The 16,455-nt window shown below is 47.2% G+C and overlaps 1 protein-coding gene across 6 annotated transcripts in view; it reads right to left on the bottom strand.

Moving 5' to 3' along the window:
- BANP (BTG3 associated nuclear protein) overlaps positions 1-16,455 on the bottom strand; it is a 128,274-nt gene that overhangs the window by 98,792 nt on the left and 13,027 nt on the right. For all 6 annotated transcript variants that reach the window (XM_019803550.2, XM_011229551.3, XM_002913376.4 and 3 more), the window contains exon 2: positions 3,522-3,660. In XM_019803550.2, coding sequence (XP_019659109.2) covers positions 3,522-3,660 — 139 coding nt within the window. The remainder of the gene's footprint in view (positions 1-3,521; positions 3,661-16,455) is intronic.

The raw sequence follows: 16,455 nt of genomic DNA, 5'->3' as shown, positions 1-16,455 counted from the left end.
TTCAGCATTTGTCTTCACGTCATACCATGAAGACCTTTCCATTTCACTGCAGTATTTTCCCTTGTCCTCTCCTTGCCCGGAGTCACCCATGTTCCCTGCCCAGTGTATTCTCCTCCTTCCTGCATGGCCACACGTGGACACAGACCTATTACACAGATGCCCTCCTGCTCCGTGGCTGTAACTTCCCTTCTAATGGTCAAGCACTTCGGGGATCTAGTACAGAACGAGTACCAGCACGTGAGAACACGCAGGTGCACGTGTAGAACACAACAGGACACTAGTGTGTGCACGTGCACACAGAAGCACGTGCTGCAGCACTTGGGAGAACAAACAAGAGTGCACACACATTTTGGGGTATCATCTATCTACCTTTCAAGTGCACCCCACACTCCAGTCAAGCAGGACGGACTCATGACAGGCATCCTCCTCTGCCTTGTTCGGACAGTGCTCCTCCCTCCAACCCCCCAGAACCACCCGCCACCCAACTACCTCCACTCAGGGAAACTGAGCCACCTTCCCTGCAGCCCCATGCAGCACTGCGACTCAAACCAGCTCACACCGTGATCCCAGCTGGGGCACAGTGCCTCTCCCCGGAGTAGAGACCTCTCCCGCCCCCTTCACACAAAGCTGGCCACAGGTTTGGACAAAGCACATCCTGCCGGCCTGTGATTCCTCATCTGCCACAGGAGGGCTGCCTTGCCCTCACCTGCACCAAAGCATGCCACTTGCACAGAGACTATAGACTGAGGCTCCAAATCACATCTCAATTTTGATTTTTTAAGTGTCAATGCCTTTAAGCCTGTACATACTGGATGACTCACTGAGAAACCAAAATTTAGTGACAAATAGTCCTATGGCTCAAACACAACCCTTTTCTGGGTCCTAGGTAAGAGCTATAAACTGATTTCCTAGAGGTAAATTATCCAAAGGCCAACAATAACAAGAAGGATCCCGCTTACCAAAGGCCTTAGCATCGTACCCTGTGGATCCTGCGCAGCAGGGAATGCCTCAACCACCTCCACGGAAATTTGTGGCAATGAATTCTCATTGAATTAAGTAAAAAAAGGAAAAATCCACGCCTACAAGTGTTTGTGGTTAGCAAAACACAGGTTCTCAAAACCTTAATCTATTTACCCCCACTGGAAACTGGTGAACTGTACCAGGACTGGAAGACAGAGAGATCGTGGCCATCCTTATTCTAATCCTTTTCACTTGCTGCATAGGAAACAAGTCCAGTGAGGTTAAGTGACTTGTCGCAGCTAGTTCCTGTAACTAGAGAAAAGACGCCCCGCGGCAGCAAGAAGTACCTCGAGGCTTTAAGCAAAGGGCAGGAAAGCAGCCACATAAAAGGAGGTGTGCCCACGGCCGACGACAGAGGTGAACACGCCAGCGTTCCAGCAGCAACTTGCTATGGGCTGGGCAGCTGTCCTTTGCTACATTTGCACACGGTGTCTGCATTGCTTTATATAATTTTGCACACGTTACTTTTAGAATTAGATAAAAGAACTCAATGTTCACGTTAAAGCCCTGACAATCAACTGGAGGCCCAGGCCTGATGACCGCTGCAGTCATGTCCGTGCCAGACAGCTTACGTGAGTGTGGCCATACGGGGAGGACGCGCAGGTGCAGGGAAACCTAAGCACCTTTGTTTTCAGTGGGAATCAGAAGAAAGTAGAAGGATGCCCATGCCGGTAAGCAGCTCTATGGCTAGGATCATTTCTTCCACCTGCTTAACTACTTCTAAATTTTACCAAGTTCGTATTTAAGAGATGAAGGAAAAAACCACTTCAATCCCAAACCCACCCTGAAGGCAAATTCGTGTGTGCACCATGGGATGTGCGGGGTGTGTGCGAGTTCCTCTGGACCAGAGACCAGAGGCTGTCTGTGTACGAAGGCCTCAGGGGGCCATGCACAAACCAGAATTCCCAGTTACTTCAGGAACAGAGACTGGACAAAACCAAGGTTAGAAACGGTTTCTCTAAGCCTTCTTTGAACTATAATCTACAGAGAAACAATTTATTTGGGAAGTAAACTAGAACTTTAATAGTTCTGAAAAGGTTTAAAATTTATGTAACTGGAACATTTTTCTTTTATAACATCGCAGTGTGTGTTTTCTAAAGAAATGGTCGTTCACCTACCAAAATATGAAGTTATTTTTTAAATTTTTATGGGCAGTGATAGTGTTTCTGACTTTTTTTTTTTCTTTTAGCTCAGTGGCTTCTAAGGCGTGGTGCTACCAAGGCCAAGGCTGCAAATTCTCACTGTAAACAAACTGGCCGGCTTTCGGCTTTCGGAGAGCAGACTCTGGTCACACGGCTGCTCTCACACGGCCTAACTCTGTTCAGCGACCTGACCGGCTCTTGCTCTCACCAGCCAACAGGGGACAGTGGTTCTTATAAATAAAACAGAGGCAAAATAAGAGAAAAAGCACAGCATCCCGAAAAAAGTGCCTCTATTTCTTTGTGACTGGCCATTTAATTCTAAAATCATTTACAGTGCTGTCCCTTCCAGAGCACAACTAAGTTCTAAATGAAGCTTTTTTTCTTTTTTTTTTCAATGAAGTTTTTCAATTAACATATCCAATAGATCATAAAAGACAGGCATCATTGTACTTTCTTATGAGATTTCTGAAAATTCTCTTTTCTGTTGGGGAAAAAAAAAGTCAGCATTTAAATTCTATTATTCTGAAAATAATAACCAGGCAAGTAAAACACTCAATGATTCTGTTGTGTGAGCCTCTCACTTCAAACTTTAAAAAAGGAAAGAAAGGAAAAGAAAAGAAATTTACGAAGAAATCTTCTAAAATAAATGTGCAAAGCTTTTTCATAGACGAAGTTCTTAAAACTTAGGGTTTCTTTTACAAAGGGTCTTCTCAAAACAAATATTTAAAGTTTCAAAGTAGGTGTGTGCTTTTAGCATTATTAAGAAAAATTACCCGCCCTAAAAGTACAGAAGAAAAGTACAAAAGTACAGAAGTTCTCACAGTCAATGAAAGAGTAACTTAATAAACATTTTGGGGAACTCTGTCAGTGTCTTATCAACAGTTAGAACATACACAGCGACTCCACTTCTGGAAGCTTACCCTACAAAACTATCTGCCCAGAGACCCAAGCAAGGCTCTTTACCGCACGGTGTACATAGAAGGAAAGCGGCGCAGACAAGGTAAAGGGCGTCTAGAGGGAAGAGGCCCGTCAGTCAGAGTACCTGAGGCAGACTGGCACACACCAACAAAACTGCAGCAATGCATTTTAAAAAGAGGAGGTTGTGAGGAGGAAAGTTGTGGAACCCCGAGTGTCACAGGACCGCTGCGGGTGGGGGAGGAAGGGGGGAGCAGAGACTGGGTGCCGGGGGGCTGCCCCTTGGGATGGACAGATACAGGACTGAGGTTTCCACTCTCCGTGATAAGCACACGCATCACTTTTTCTCTTGCTTCACTTTTTAAAGGAAAGAGAACTTGTGCAAGTGCGTCTGGGTTTCTGCAGAGAGAGTAAGAATCCACGTACTGTCCCGCAGCGCCGTACCTGGGTGACCGGGACTCAGGTCCTCCACGGCAATCTGCACCACATCCGCCAGATCCTGTTCTGACATCATCCAGAGGGAGAGGAGAGTGGCCGGTGAGTGGGCAGGAACCAAACCCACGCAGGACTGGGTCTGTGCCACCTACAAAACCGAGACAGACAGGGACAGGGAGGTCACAATCGGGACCCGCGACATGAGGGAAACGACTAAGCCTGTGTGTCCCAGAGCATGTCGGGTGCTGTGAAGTGTTTAATACAGGGTTCTCCTCGCCTCAGGACACCACAGGGCCGCGTCCTCTGAGAAGTGAGCAGCAGTTCACCGACGCTGCTCACTGCCTCCGTCCTTAACCATTAGACCAGCCCCTACCTGACAGCCTCCCGCTTCCCCGGTCCACTCCCCGCACCACCTCCACAGTCAGCTTCCTGTAATGGCCTGGCCGTGCCGTCCCCAAGCCAGGAGTCTCAGTGGTCGCCTAGCTCCCGCAGAACTATCCTGCCCCTCCTGCCATACACACCGCACCCTGGGAACTACTGGAGAACTATCGCACACCTGCTGCTGGTCTCCACCGATAACATGCAGCCCACCTCCTGGATTTTCCCTGAATGGACCCTTCTGCCCCTCAAGGCTGTTCCCACATTCCCCTTTCCGCTACACAAATTGTCCTCCCGCTAAGGGCCTCTGTTTTGCTGTCCTCTGGCTTCCAGAGCAGACCCAAACCACAGCACCACCCCACTTCCGTGGCCTTGAGAGCACTGTCCGGTCCATGTGCCCTCTGGGGCAGGGGTTTGAGCTGTCATCCCTGAGCCAAAACCATCTCTGAAACAGTCAGTTCCTTTCTTCTTGCTCCTGAAACACTTTGATAAGGCCAAGAAGGACCTTCTCTTCCAAAACAAAAACGAGGTCACGTTATGCCAGATATGGTCTATCAGCACCCAGATCTAACCACACTACTTAAAAACGGGATGTCCTGGAGAACTCTGGAATCCATGTCACCATCATGTTTTAACTATTACACTTTATGTTTTAATTATTTGTAGATAAATGTTTTTAAAATAAATTGTTTCTTGCTCTTCCTCCAACTAGACTACATGCTCTTTGGGGGCAGGAAGGATGCCCTCAACTCTCTGGTACAGTTCCTGTCACCAGGAAGTCTCTCAGTCCCGAGTCACCGCTCCCATGGGGCAGGAGGAGTCCAATCAAAATTTCAGATCACCTGGTTTCAACTAGGGGTCTAAAAACATCTCTGTTTTTAATGAGTAAGTTCCAACAGGCATAAGGTTAAATTTGCAGGTGTCACACATGTCCCTATAGCCTATAAATAACATGGTTCCTCGTCTCTTTCATCCCGATTTAAATTCTACAAAACTTCTTAGAGACAAAATTTGTAAAGGGAAGAACCAAGCTCTTGTCTTAAATCTTCCTTTAGAGAGTACGGGCAACATTTTTACATAAATGCATGATCAAATGTAAGATCGGAAAAGCATTTTTATTCCCCGTTGACACACCTGACACAACACTGAATGAGGTGCCCAAGCACCAACTGTCCTTAACAAAGGGAAGACTGATGACACACTATGCGGGGGAGGGAGGCCTCATAGGCACCACGACAGAACCCAATAGGACTTCCACTGTAGAAAGATGGTGATGACAAAGGTTTTTAATCTCCACCTAAAAACACACGTGCAGCTAGGATAGCAAGACCAACATCCAGGTCAACGTCCATAACAAGATTGAGTGATGAGGTGTTCCTGAGGAGCCCCAAAATACCAGCACGCGGGGACAAACCACTGACAGCTACAAGGGCACCCCGGTGGAAGCAGGTCCGAAGCAGAGACAATGGCAGACAACCACAGCGGGTTTGCTGGAGCGTGCAGAAGGCCTACAACAGCCCGGGCCGCAGGCATTCCCGGAGCTATCTAACTCTCCAAAGCTCCCTTCTAGGCCAAATACACTAAAAAGAAATGACTGGGATTAGAATACCAAACGTAGAGGACAGGGAAGATAGAGACAGAGGAAAATGAAAATCTGATTAAAGGTGGGAGAGAAAGGGGCCCCTGGCTGGCTCAGTTGGTAGAACACCAGACTCTTGATCTCAGTGTTGTGAGTTCAAGCCCACGTGGAACACAGAGCGTACTTTAAAAAAAAAGGGGGGGGGGGGGGGGGGGGAGAAAAACAGAGCCAGGAGAGCTCAGAAAATAAACTGCTGCATCTTTAAAAACTTTCTAAAATCAATAGAATATAGGGCCCTAGAACACTGAAATTAGAAAAAACTATTCTAAACTATGCCTCCCTTCTAAATATTCAGAAAAATTAATTCCACATGAAAATGAACAACAGAAAATACTGAAGTCTGATCTAATGCAAAGATAATATATTTTAAAAGAGAACAAGGAGGAAAAAAATGCCACCACAGACCATGACAGCATGCTTGAAAACATGCCCTTAAAAGAGACGAAAACCCTACCCTGAAGTCGTGATGGACGCAGTTTGAGGGGAACCCTAAGCCAACATCACAAAGTGCAGGTGTGCAATGACGGAACTCATGAGAGCTCAGAGATGAATGCAACTAGAAGCCCAGGAGCAGTAAACACGGGAAACTGTGCCTAAGAAACAAAATGAGAAAAGGAGGAAAATTTTAAGAATGAGAAAGATGAAGGAAAAGAGTTCAAGAGAGAGAAGCACAGATGGTGGGCAAAGAAGGCCCAGTGGACGTGGAGAGGGAGGCTCTGAAGAGGAAAACCACAGCAAAGCCCAAGGAAATGGAGCGCCCGAAGTGTGAGTCAAGACAACTCTCCAGAAAGGAGAAAGTCTGAAACTACTTACGAAAAAGACACACCACACACCTAGAGGGGGGGTGGAAAACAGACACCCGATCCCAAGACACATTCTAATAAAAATATTATTGAAAGAAAAAAGAGAAATTCCTTTACACATCCAGGCAAAAAGACCAGGTGACTTAAAATGGGGGAAAAATAGATGATCAAACCACAACAGAAAAAAAATAGATTAATAAATCTAAGATACTCAAAGAAAGAAACATGAGCCGAGAATTTTATACCCAGACCAAATGACTTCCAAGTGTAAAGGCAGCAAACATTTATCAACACCTAGTACTCAGAGGAGGATATTCCCATGAGCCCTTTCTGAAAAAACTGCTAGAAAACAAACTTCAGAAAACCAAAATCAGTTGAAGAGACGACGTAAGAACTGGTTAGTGGTGAGCATTCTATATTTACAAGCAGAACTAAGTGAAGTATATAAAGGAAAAGTACCGCACACAATGGCTATATGCTCTTTGATATACGTGTAATTTACCTTAAAATGGGGAGAAAAATTGGAAGACTGTAACCAAACAAATGCCAACAACTGTGTGTGATCGTGTGACTGGGAGCATCGGAATTCCCCTCTGAGAATGTTCTGTGTGCAGTGAGGACTTCTGGGATACTCCAACTCTGTCATTCTTCGTGTCCTTGAGAACCAGGACAAGAGCACCCACAGGTCAGATAAACACCGTGGGGCTGTGGATGGGGTTGGAAGTGCGAACTCGAGCGTGCCATGTGTCTGTATAGACACTCTAACTAACTCTCTCCACCAAAAAGGTGAAGAAACAGTGGTCGGTCTGGTAGCAGTGTGCGTCCCTAGAGCCCACACTGGGATGCTGAGGCAACACTTCCCAGCAAAGGAAATCAGGGCTTCCTGGAGAAACCGCTGACTCGAGAACGGAGACAAGGAATGTGCAGAAGGAGCCTGGAACACCCTGCCGTGCCAGAGGTAAGGAAGCTATGACAGACATTAGGGCTGCATTAAATGGACTCATGGCCAACGGAAAGAAGCCCCTCCTGGCCAAAGATAGAGGAAACAAAACAAAACTGACCATCAACAGGAGTAACTATGTCAATGGACGTAAAATAATATTTTTAAGCTCATACCATGATACCAACAACAAAAAAAGCCACCTTCAGAAAGTGCTAGGGAACTAAATCTTTAATTTTTTAAAAATGGTAATAAAAAGAAAGAATTGAACGCTTATCCTGCCTTTCTACCTAATCCGTACCACCCTATGATGAGAAGCACGTGTGTACGAAGTATTGCCACACAGCAGCGACGAAGGAACGGCTTTGCAATCCCATGAATTCAGCAAGTAGTACTTGAGCTGCTCACGGCACGGATCCTCCCCACATGGTGAAGAGCACACCACCGCCCAGGGGGAGGCTTGCTGCCACCAAAACTGGGCCAAACACACAAAGCTGTCTCTAGAATTCTATTGCGACCAACGCACAGGACACACAGGCACCGGGCAGCACGCGGCACGGCACCACAGAAACGCACGCAGCAAAGCAGAATGCAGATGTGGGAACTCGGGGTGGGTACCAAGGGGACCCCTATAAATTAAAGGAGAGAACAACAAAGTGGATAAAACTACAATTTTCTAAATTTGCAGTATATTTAGTAAGGATTTTTATTTTATTTTATTTTTAAGATTTTATTTATTTATTTGACAGAGACAGACAGCGAGAGAGAGAACACAAGCAGGGGGAGTGGGAGAGGAAGAAGCAGGCTCCTAGCGGAGGAGCCTGATGTGGGACTCGATCCCACAACGCTGGGATCACGCCCTGAGCCGAAGGCAGGCGCTTAACCACTGTGCCACCCAGGAGCCCCTTAGTAAGGATTTTTAAAGACAAAACTCAAACAAACTTGAAAACAGTATTTGCTACACATACACCAGAGAGCTAATTTCCTTCTTTCACAGCAATAGATGTAAGACCAATAAACCTGATAAAAAATGAGCATACAAAATGAAAGTGAATTCACAGAAAAAAGAAGTCACAAGGCTTTTAAACATGAGAAGAATTCAACCCCTCGTGTAATTTTTTTAAACTGCAAATTTAAAATGAGACACCATCTTGCACCCATCAGACTGGCAACCATCAGTCACTGTGTGTGCTGGAAGCGTCTGGAGCGGGCTCTCCGGGGTGTCTGGTGGGAGTGCAGACCAGTGTGACTCCGTCGAGAGTGGGAGACGAGAACGATCAGAACACTGCTGCCATGGCCCCGACCCTGCACACGCCCTTCAGGAATCCTTCCAGCACCCAGATCCACATATATGCGCAAAGATCTACAAGCCCCAAAACACAACAACTAAGGTGTTGCTTTAGAAGCAGAAGAATGGATGCAGTCGACACGCACACGGACAGAGAATTTCTACAAGACACTCAGCCACACGACGGGACACACCAAACAGCCGTGTGAAAGAAGAGGGCGGATCTCTCTAAGAAACAGCTCCCGGGATGCACAACTCTGTGAATGTAAATGGGGCAGAAAGTGTATACCACGCTTTTTTGTTGTTGTTTTTTTAAGAAATATACTAAATATGCATAGATTATTCCTGGGACATAAGAAGGACAGGAAATTATTTTTCCCTGTTTACCCTTTTATAATATTTGCATTTTTTTCCTGTGCAGTTATCCCCTTTTCTTTTCTTTTTTTTTTATTTTTTTTATTTTTTGTAAAGATTTTATTTATTTATTCGACAGAGATAAAGACAGCCAGCGAGAGAGGGAACACAAGCAGGGGGAGTGGGAGAGGAAGAAGCAGGCTCCCAGTAGAGGAGCCCGATGCAGGGTCCAATCCCAGGACTCCAGGATCACGCCCTGAGCTGAAGGCAGACGCTTAATGACTGAGCCACCCAGGCGCCCCAGTTATCCCCTTTTCAGAAATAAAAAGCACTTTTTAAAAATGGTCAACTAGGGCCACCTGGGTGGCTCAGTCAGTTAAACGTCCAACTCTTGATCTAGGCTCAGGTCTTGATCGCACAGTCGTGAGTTCAAGCCCCCAGTGGGGCTCTGCACTAAGTGTGAAGCCTACTTTAAAAAAAGAAGAAAACAAAATCGGTCATCTTAACATATAGGCATAAACCGCCGAGGAGCATCTCCATTCCAGCCTCAATCGCTGAGTAGCATTCTCCGAAATCTGGTGTGTGTGCCCATCCCTGGGAGGGCAGCCACAACAGCTGCTCCGAGATCCAGCGGGCAGAGCGGACGCGGGCGGATGAACGAGGGCCTGTCAGGTCTTAGGAAAGAGGTACCGTGCTACCTCTGTGTCCTCTGAAGATGACCTCTAAGTACAGATTAACCAGTGGTCAGTCTGAAGATGAGAGCTACTCATGCCATGAACTCAGTCCTCTTTTGCCCAAACTGAGAATCTGAGCACAGATTATGAAAGGATGCCGTGAACTGCTGAATGAAGGCCGTAGACCTCAATGAGATACCACCACCCAACCAACCTCCGAATTAGTGGATTTAAAACGTTTTCAGGTCACGGACTGCTTTCAAAATTAAAAAAAAAAAAAAAACCACTACCAACAACAAAAAAACCTATGAACCCTTTTCCAGGAAAAAAGCACAGAGAGACAAAATTCTGCCAAGTTCCACAAACACCAACAGTGGCTGCCTATCTCAGTAGCTGTTCTCTTGACGCTCAGTGTAAAAGCCCCAATTTACTGGGACATGTGGCCACCAGGCCGACTGCCCCCCGCAGCCGCTCCTGCACCATGCTGTAGCCAAGGGTCCAATTCTCGCCGACGGGGTGTCAGTGTAGATGTGGCGCATGGCAGCTTCCGGGACACCTCGTGACACGGCAGCTGGCGTGTGGCCACGGCCCTCCTCCCCGCCTTCCAGCTGCCGGACTCCAGGGATGAGGATGGGGCAGAAAGAACTAGAGGAGCGGAGCAAAGACCAAGATGGGAGCTGCCACCTGTCCCTGGACTACCAGCCCCAGACTTCCCTTATCAGAAGAGAAAATGACAAAGCACCTGCCCTGAAACAGCATATTCTGGAACCTACCGCCTGCTGCCGGACTTAACCCAGTGTGGCGCCCTGACACCCATTCATGACGGCCCGGGTCACAGGTTCCAGCTAAATAGGGGCCTCTCATCGAGGCCTAACGGAAACTTTTCAAACGCCCAGTTCAAGCTTTTTCTCGGTCTCTCAAAGTTCTGCGAGTGGCTTAAGAAAATACTCCAAGCTCACCATAAAATCCTCAATCTTGAGCTCTTCCAAATGAGGACGCCACATGCTATCCAAGTTGTTTACTCAAGATGGTTCTGTTGCCAGGATAGAGTCATTTAAAATTCTGCTAACAGTGAAGGTTTGAATAGGAAAAAACTAGGGCAACAAGCCCAAGAAAACTGGAGCAGAGTGGTACATGCGGTTGCCATTTTGGCAAATTAAACTGACCATTTCTCAGAAGTCCTGGAGATAATCCAGTCTTAATATAATAAAGCAGCTGGGCTGAGATTAATGTTCAATAATGTCTCTGACAGCAACGACTAGCTGGACCCTGGCACGCCTGTGAAGAGAGCATCTTCCCCGGCGCACAGGAAAACCAGAAGCCAGCAACCAACATCAACAGCCCAAGTGCTTGACCTTAGGGGGATGGTCGATAAATGACAGCACACCACACTGCACAACACGACATGCATTAATGTGAATGAGGCTGGTTTAATGATCTGAACCAAAATGGAAAGATCTCTGGAATACAATACTCACAGAAAGAATGGGAAAGGAGAACTGTAGAACAGCACATGTATGATCCCAATCTTGTTCTCTAATAACTGCACGTATGTGCAGTCACATGTCCGCGAGCGTGTGTCAAGGCACACAAGAGGGTCTGGAGTGATCACGGTGAACTTCCTGGTACCCAGGAGGAAGGGAGGACACAGACAACACAGACAACCTCCCTCCTTGATCCCTCCCCAGTGCTGAGTTTTCTGTAAGCATATATTGTTATCACTGTGAAATTGTTTCTCTATAACCAGTAAGTATTTAGACAAGGCCAACCACATCAAATCCTGACAAATACCAGGCAACCGTCTTACCCCTGCCTTCAACCCACCTCAGCCTGCATGGCGCAAATCCACACACCCCGCTCCGGAAGTGCCATTGCCCTGGATGCGCCCTTCCTCCTGCCACTTCCACACCCCAGCCCCTCCCTCCGAGGCTCAGGCGCCATCCTGCTCCCTCCTCTCCCACCAGCGCTTCCCCCTGTGGCTGCAATGGGCGCTCCCTGTGGGCTCACTTCTGCTGACACACACGCCATCCCCTCTTCACAGCCCCTCAACATCAACTCTGGGGTCATTCCCGACCAAAGTCACGTTACTTCCCCAGGTGCCCTCCATCTCCATTGCTCTGCTTCCCTTCAGAGCAAAACTCCCCAGAGAGCTGCCTGGACTTGCTGCCTCCATTCCCTCTAGAACCTAGCCCGATCACACACTCTTCCACCCACCAGACCGCCCAGGTGGGTCCTGTGCTCACCTGCACTGGCTCACTCCCATGTCCTTCACCCGCCTTGCTTCCCTTCCCTCTATGGGGGTCCTCATATCTCCCTGACGTGGCCGAATGCCTGGACTCGCTGCAAGACCCCTTCTCAGTCGTACTGCAACACAATCTAGGCACTGGTGACGCAGGCTCACCTGTCCACTCAGACCTCTCCCATGAACTCCAGATCCACGCAGCAAACAGCCTCCTGGACACTCTCCCTGGGTGCCTGGTCTCAATTTCAACACACCCAAACCATACTCGTTACCCACCCCACCACCACCCAGACTTTCCATGTCGAAACCTTCAGTCCTTGGTCCTTGTCCCTCTTACATCCAATCTGTGGGCCAGTCTCTCCCTTCACACACTTTGGTCCTATCTTCTCACATCTGGATTTGTGCACTAGCCTCTGCATGGTCTCCCTGCTCGTCTTTGCCCCATAATTATTCCCAATACCTAGTTAAAAAGCCACTTGGATCATGTGAAAACACATGTGAGGCTGTGTCCCTCATCCGTTCAAAGCCCACCAAAGGCTTCTTGCTAACTCATGAGCTTCCTGGCGCTCTGAAGCCAGCGATGTACCAGCCAGCACCTTCCACCACCCCTCAGGCTCTCCCCGCTGCTACCTACTGGACCCGTCCAAGGAAGCCTCCCCGCTCGGCAGGCACATGCTCAGCTCAGAGCCTTAGCACTCCAACATTCACCATCTTCCCAGAGACACTGAATCACACCCATTCCAAACCCACCAGCACCCACCTGCCTCCCTGTTCCCCTCTCCTGCTTTATCACAAAGCACTGACAGCCTCACTCACTACATACGCTACTCACTTTGTTTAGCACCTGTCTCCCTCCTAGAAGACAAGCTCCACCAGGGCACGAATGTCCATCACTTTGCTCCCTGCCCAGCACCAGGCCTGGCACACACTGGGGCACAAGGGGCACATGCACAGTAAGGCTAGTGGAAGAACCCACTGTGGGCTTACACACCAATGCAGAACTAGCACGGTCAGCATTCCTACTCAAGAACCACGCTGTAAAGTCTTGAAAGTACTGTGTCTATGTTTTGATTTCAGTAAGGACTGGACTATAACGAAGTCACGAGTCTGTTTGGTTTACGACCGCAAACTTCATGTGAATGGCACGTTCGGTGGTGAACAATGAAAACGTAACAAGCTTCTCATCAGTTTTCAGCAACAGACACTAGCAGCTGCTTATCAGCTGAAATACAGAACTGCAAATTTATGTTTCATTTTGCTAATTTTTAAATATTTTGGATACCCATAAAATAAAACCACAAGGCCATTACAACAGGAATAAAAGAAAAGCTACTGTAACTGAGCGTACGACTTTGCTTGAGCAGTAAAGGCTAAAAAATGAAATGCTATGGACTATCAGCTCTCGTTCTGAAGAAGGCAGCAAGAAAAAATAACCAAACAAAGCCTCCCTGTGTTGACATGGGGATTTTCTGTCACTGCAAGAACAACGTCACGTGGTTCGTCTCATTAGGGATGTCACACGTAGGGGATTTTCATTCCGATCAGTGTTATTAGGGGAGAAATTCTTCGTAGAGCTGCTTCTTCTATTAGCGCTTGAACAAAGCCTTGATGGCGAATCCGACTGGGACGAGGTTACTTGCACATCACCTCCCAGGACAGAGACCTGACTCCACACTACTACAATCATTTACCGGCCATCAGATACACATAGCGTGGCCAGCTAGAGATACAGGCACAGGGAAAAGCCAGGCACGCCCCTACGTTGAGAGGGTCTTGAAGTCTAGTGCTAGTCTCACTTCACATTACACCTGACAAAGACGCAAACTGAAGGTACGACTGTGAGGGTCAGGAGCGCCCCTGCACGAGCCCAAGAGAGTCTCGGGGTGCCACTACCGAGAACAGACGCTTGGAATGTGCGGGAAACCTCCAAGAAACTTAAAGATCATTCCATTTAGTCAAATCCTTTTGGATATAAGTATAGTAATGACATAATTAAAAGCCAGTATGCAATAAGCAAAGAAATCAATATTCATTAAACTAAGGTATGTGAAAAAGACTCAGCGTGCTTATCGTTTTCTCCAAAATCAGTGTCGGGTTGGGGGAGCAGGTATACAAAGGACAACCTGGGGAGGAAAGGCAACATTATGACCATAAATGTCTGGTCAGGAACCAGGAATTGGGAAGCAGGAGATCCTTCTTCCTATGGTTTCCACCTCTTCCCAGGAAAACCCAGCCACACCGTTCCCTGGTTAACACAGCCCCCCCACCCCCAAACGTGTTTACATTTAATATTAGAACAAGAAGGCCAAGGGGGCTTTAGATAGTAGGTCCCTCCCATTACGATTAATATGCTTGATTAATTTTGCCACATTTACTCATCTTTTCCAAAAAGTACACACCTTCTCAAATACCAACCACGATGCAGGAAAGAGAAGCGGCTGGATTTAAGCTGGTCCCACAGCACCCACCACCCCAGCGCACACACGTACCAGGCTCAGGACCCCCTTTACCACCTTGAAGTTAGTGAGGCCCCCAAAGAGCTTCTGCTTGGAGGGGTGTGTCTATCAGCAGTTACCATACTTGAAACTGGAACAGAAAATGCTGGAATATTTCTTTATTCATTTAAAAATTGTAGAAATCAAAAAATAAAAATAAAAAATCAACAGATTACATGTTAACATACAAAACATGTTTTATGAAAAATAACTACAGTTTCCAAAACAACAGCAGCAAAATCTTAGCAAGAAGAGGAGCACAGCTTTGTACTTTCACAAATCTCTTTAATGTCAGACTTCATGGAAAGTAACTGAATTTCCAGATCTGTGCCAGCTTTCAATCTTGCACTTGGAACGATGCTGGCTGACACATAAGAAGAGAACCCACCCTCACACAGAAGCGCTACTGGGACAATATTCTACCAGCCTTTTCAGGTTAACTGTGTGCATTCTTTGTTGATACAACGCCAAACTCAACAGGTGTTTCCTTTCTCCCTACAGTCTTGTTGCAGTGTGGAGTCTAAACCCCTATCCGTGAACTTTTTACGTTATTACTTTAAACTCCGTCAGTCTGTCTTGTACTTCCAGAGGATCTTCTATCGAAGCGCAACTGTGTAACATCATGCATTGATCACTTGGAAAATACTGTTCACTGAGCTCTACGGGCTTTCCAAACGTAGTTTATTACGTATCATCAGTAGCATTACATTCATTAATATTAACACTGATATCAGAAACATCTTTAAGCATCAACAAGCTGTCAGGATCTCAATGGCATAGACACACTCTCTGAAATTCCAATTTCACTTGAAAGCTCAAATTTGATCACCGGCAATAGTGCTGGTTGCTTCCCTTGAAGTGATAGGCTAACTTTGTTCATTTAGTAAGAAATATCCATAGTTTGTCCATTGTTCTTTCATGTCGGTCCAAGAAAAAACACGGCTAGCTCAGGGAGCCACCTAAGTGCAGAAGGGCTTGTCTTCGAGGCAACGTTCCAACTCCAAGAGGCAGCACAAGCACTTTCCACAGACTTCCCATTTGTCACAGTATTAAAAAGTATTCAAAAGAGGTATTAAAAAGAGTATTAAAAAGAGGTGTACTCGAGGGCTGAGACTTGATGAAATGAACTTTTACCGCTTCGCCAGGGACATTCTTAGGTGGAAATGGCTTTTTTTTTAATTGCATGGCAGACTGTAAGGACCCACCTGCAACCCAGGGCCTTGGCCTCAGTTGCACCCAGGCGGCGGCAGCGTCTCCACATCAACCCCACACCATCGGCGCAAGGGCCAGCACACACAGAAGGGAAGGGACCTCTTAGGCTCGTCAGAAAAACAGACCTCCCAGGCCCCCTGGCAAGTTCTCAAGGACACCCATGGGGCTCCTCGTACCCCACCTTGACAACCGCTACTTTCAGGTATTACATCTCCAGAAAGAAAGCGTAAGAACCGTGTATGACTTACAGTGAATTAAAATACAAACGATAACTGCAATTACAAGCAACGTTTACTTGATTTACCACCTGCCAAGAGAGACGTGCGTGCACGAGAGAAGCCTGCACATAGAAATGTCAGTGTTGACCATTACAGCCCATGTTTTAACCATCAGTTGTTCGCACTGTGAAGTATTTACTCCGACAACGTGAACAACTCCCTCTGCCGAAGATGCGGGACTACGAGAACGTGCACCTGACTGCAGACTTAAGCGTCTCAGCCTTATTTCTTAGTCAGAGGAGGAATTTTAGTAAGTCTCTGCGACTCTTTCACACTATATTAAGTGATCTTCTTATATTCATTCACACGTTCTTCAAAAAATAACCAGTGGGCACTGCACTCAACAGACGCTACCTGTCTTCTGCCCTTAAGATGCTAACTTAGTGAGCACAAGTGACAGCTGGGATCCACCTGGGATCTACCCCTTAGCTAGAGCTAAGAACAGGCCCAGCTAGGGGGACACAGACTGAGGCAGCGACCCCAGCCCTGCTGGAGATCTGGGGAGAGGCAAGAACAAAGGTGTTAGGGGTGCAGGTCTACGGGTCAGGACCCTTGAAAAGCCCACAGCATAAAACTAGCAGAGGCGGGCTCTCAACGAACCAGAAGCCTAAGGCGACCTGCCCAATGCCACAAGGTGGGG

The sequence above is a fragment of the Ailuropoda melanoleuca genome, chromosome 12 (genome assembly GCF_002007445.2).
Source record: "Ailuropoda melanoleuca isolate Jingjing chromosome 12, ASM200744v2, whole genome shotgun sequence".
Taxonomy (NCBI): domain Eukaryota; kingdom Metazoa; phylum Chordata; class Mammalia; order Carnivora; family Ursidae; genus Ailuropoda; species Ailuropoda melanoleuca.
Note: the sequence above shows the minus strand (reverse complement) of the source record. Positions and strands in the feature narration are given on the sequence as shown.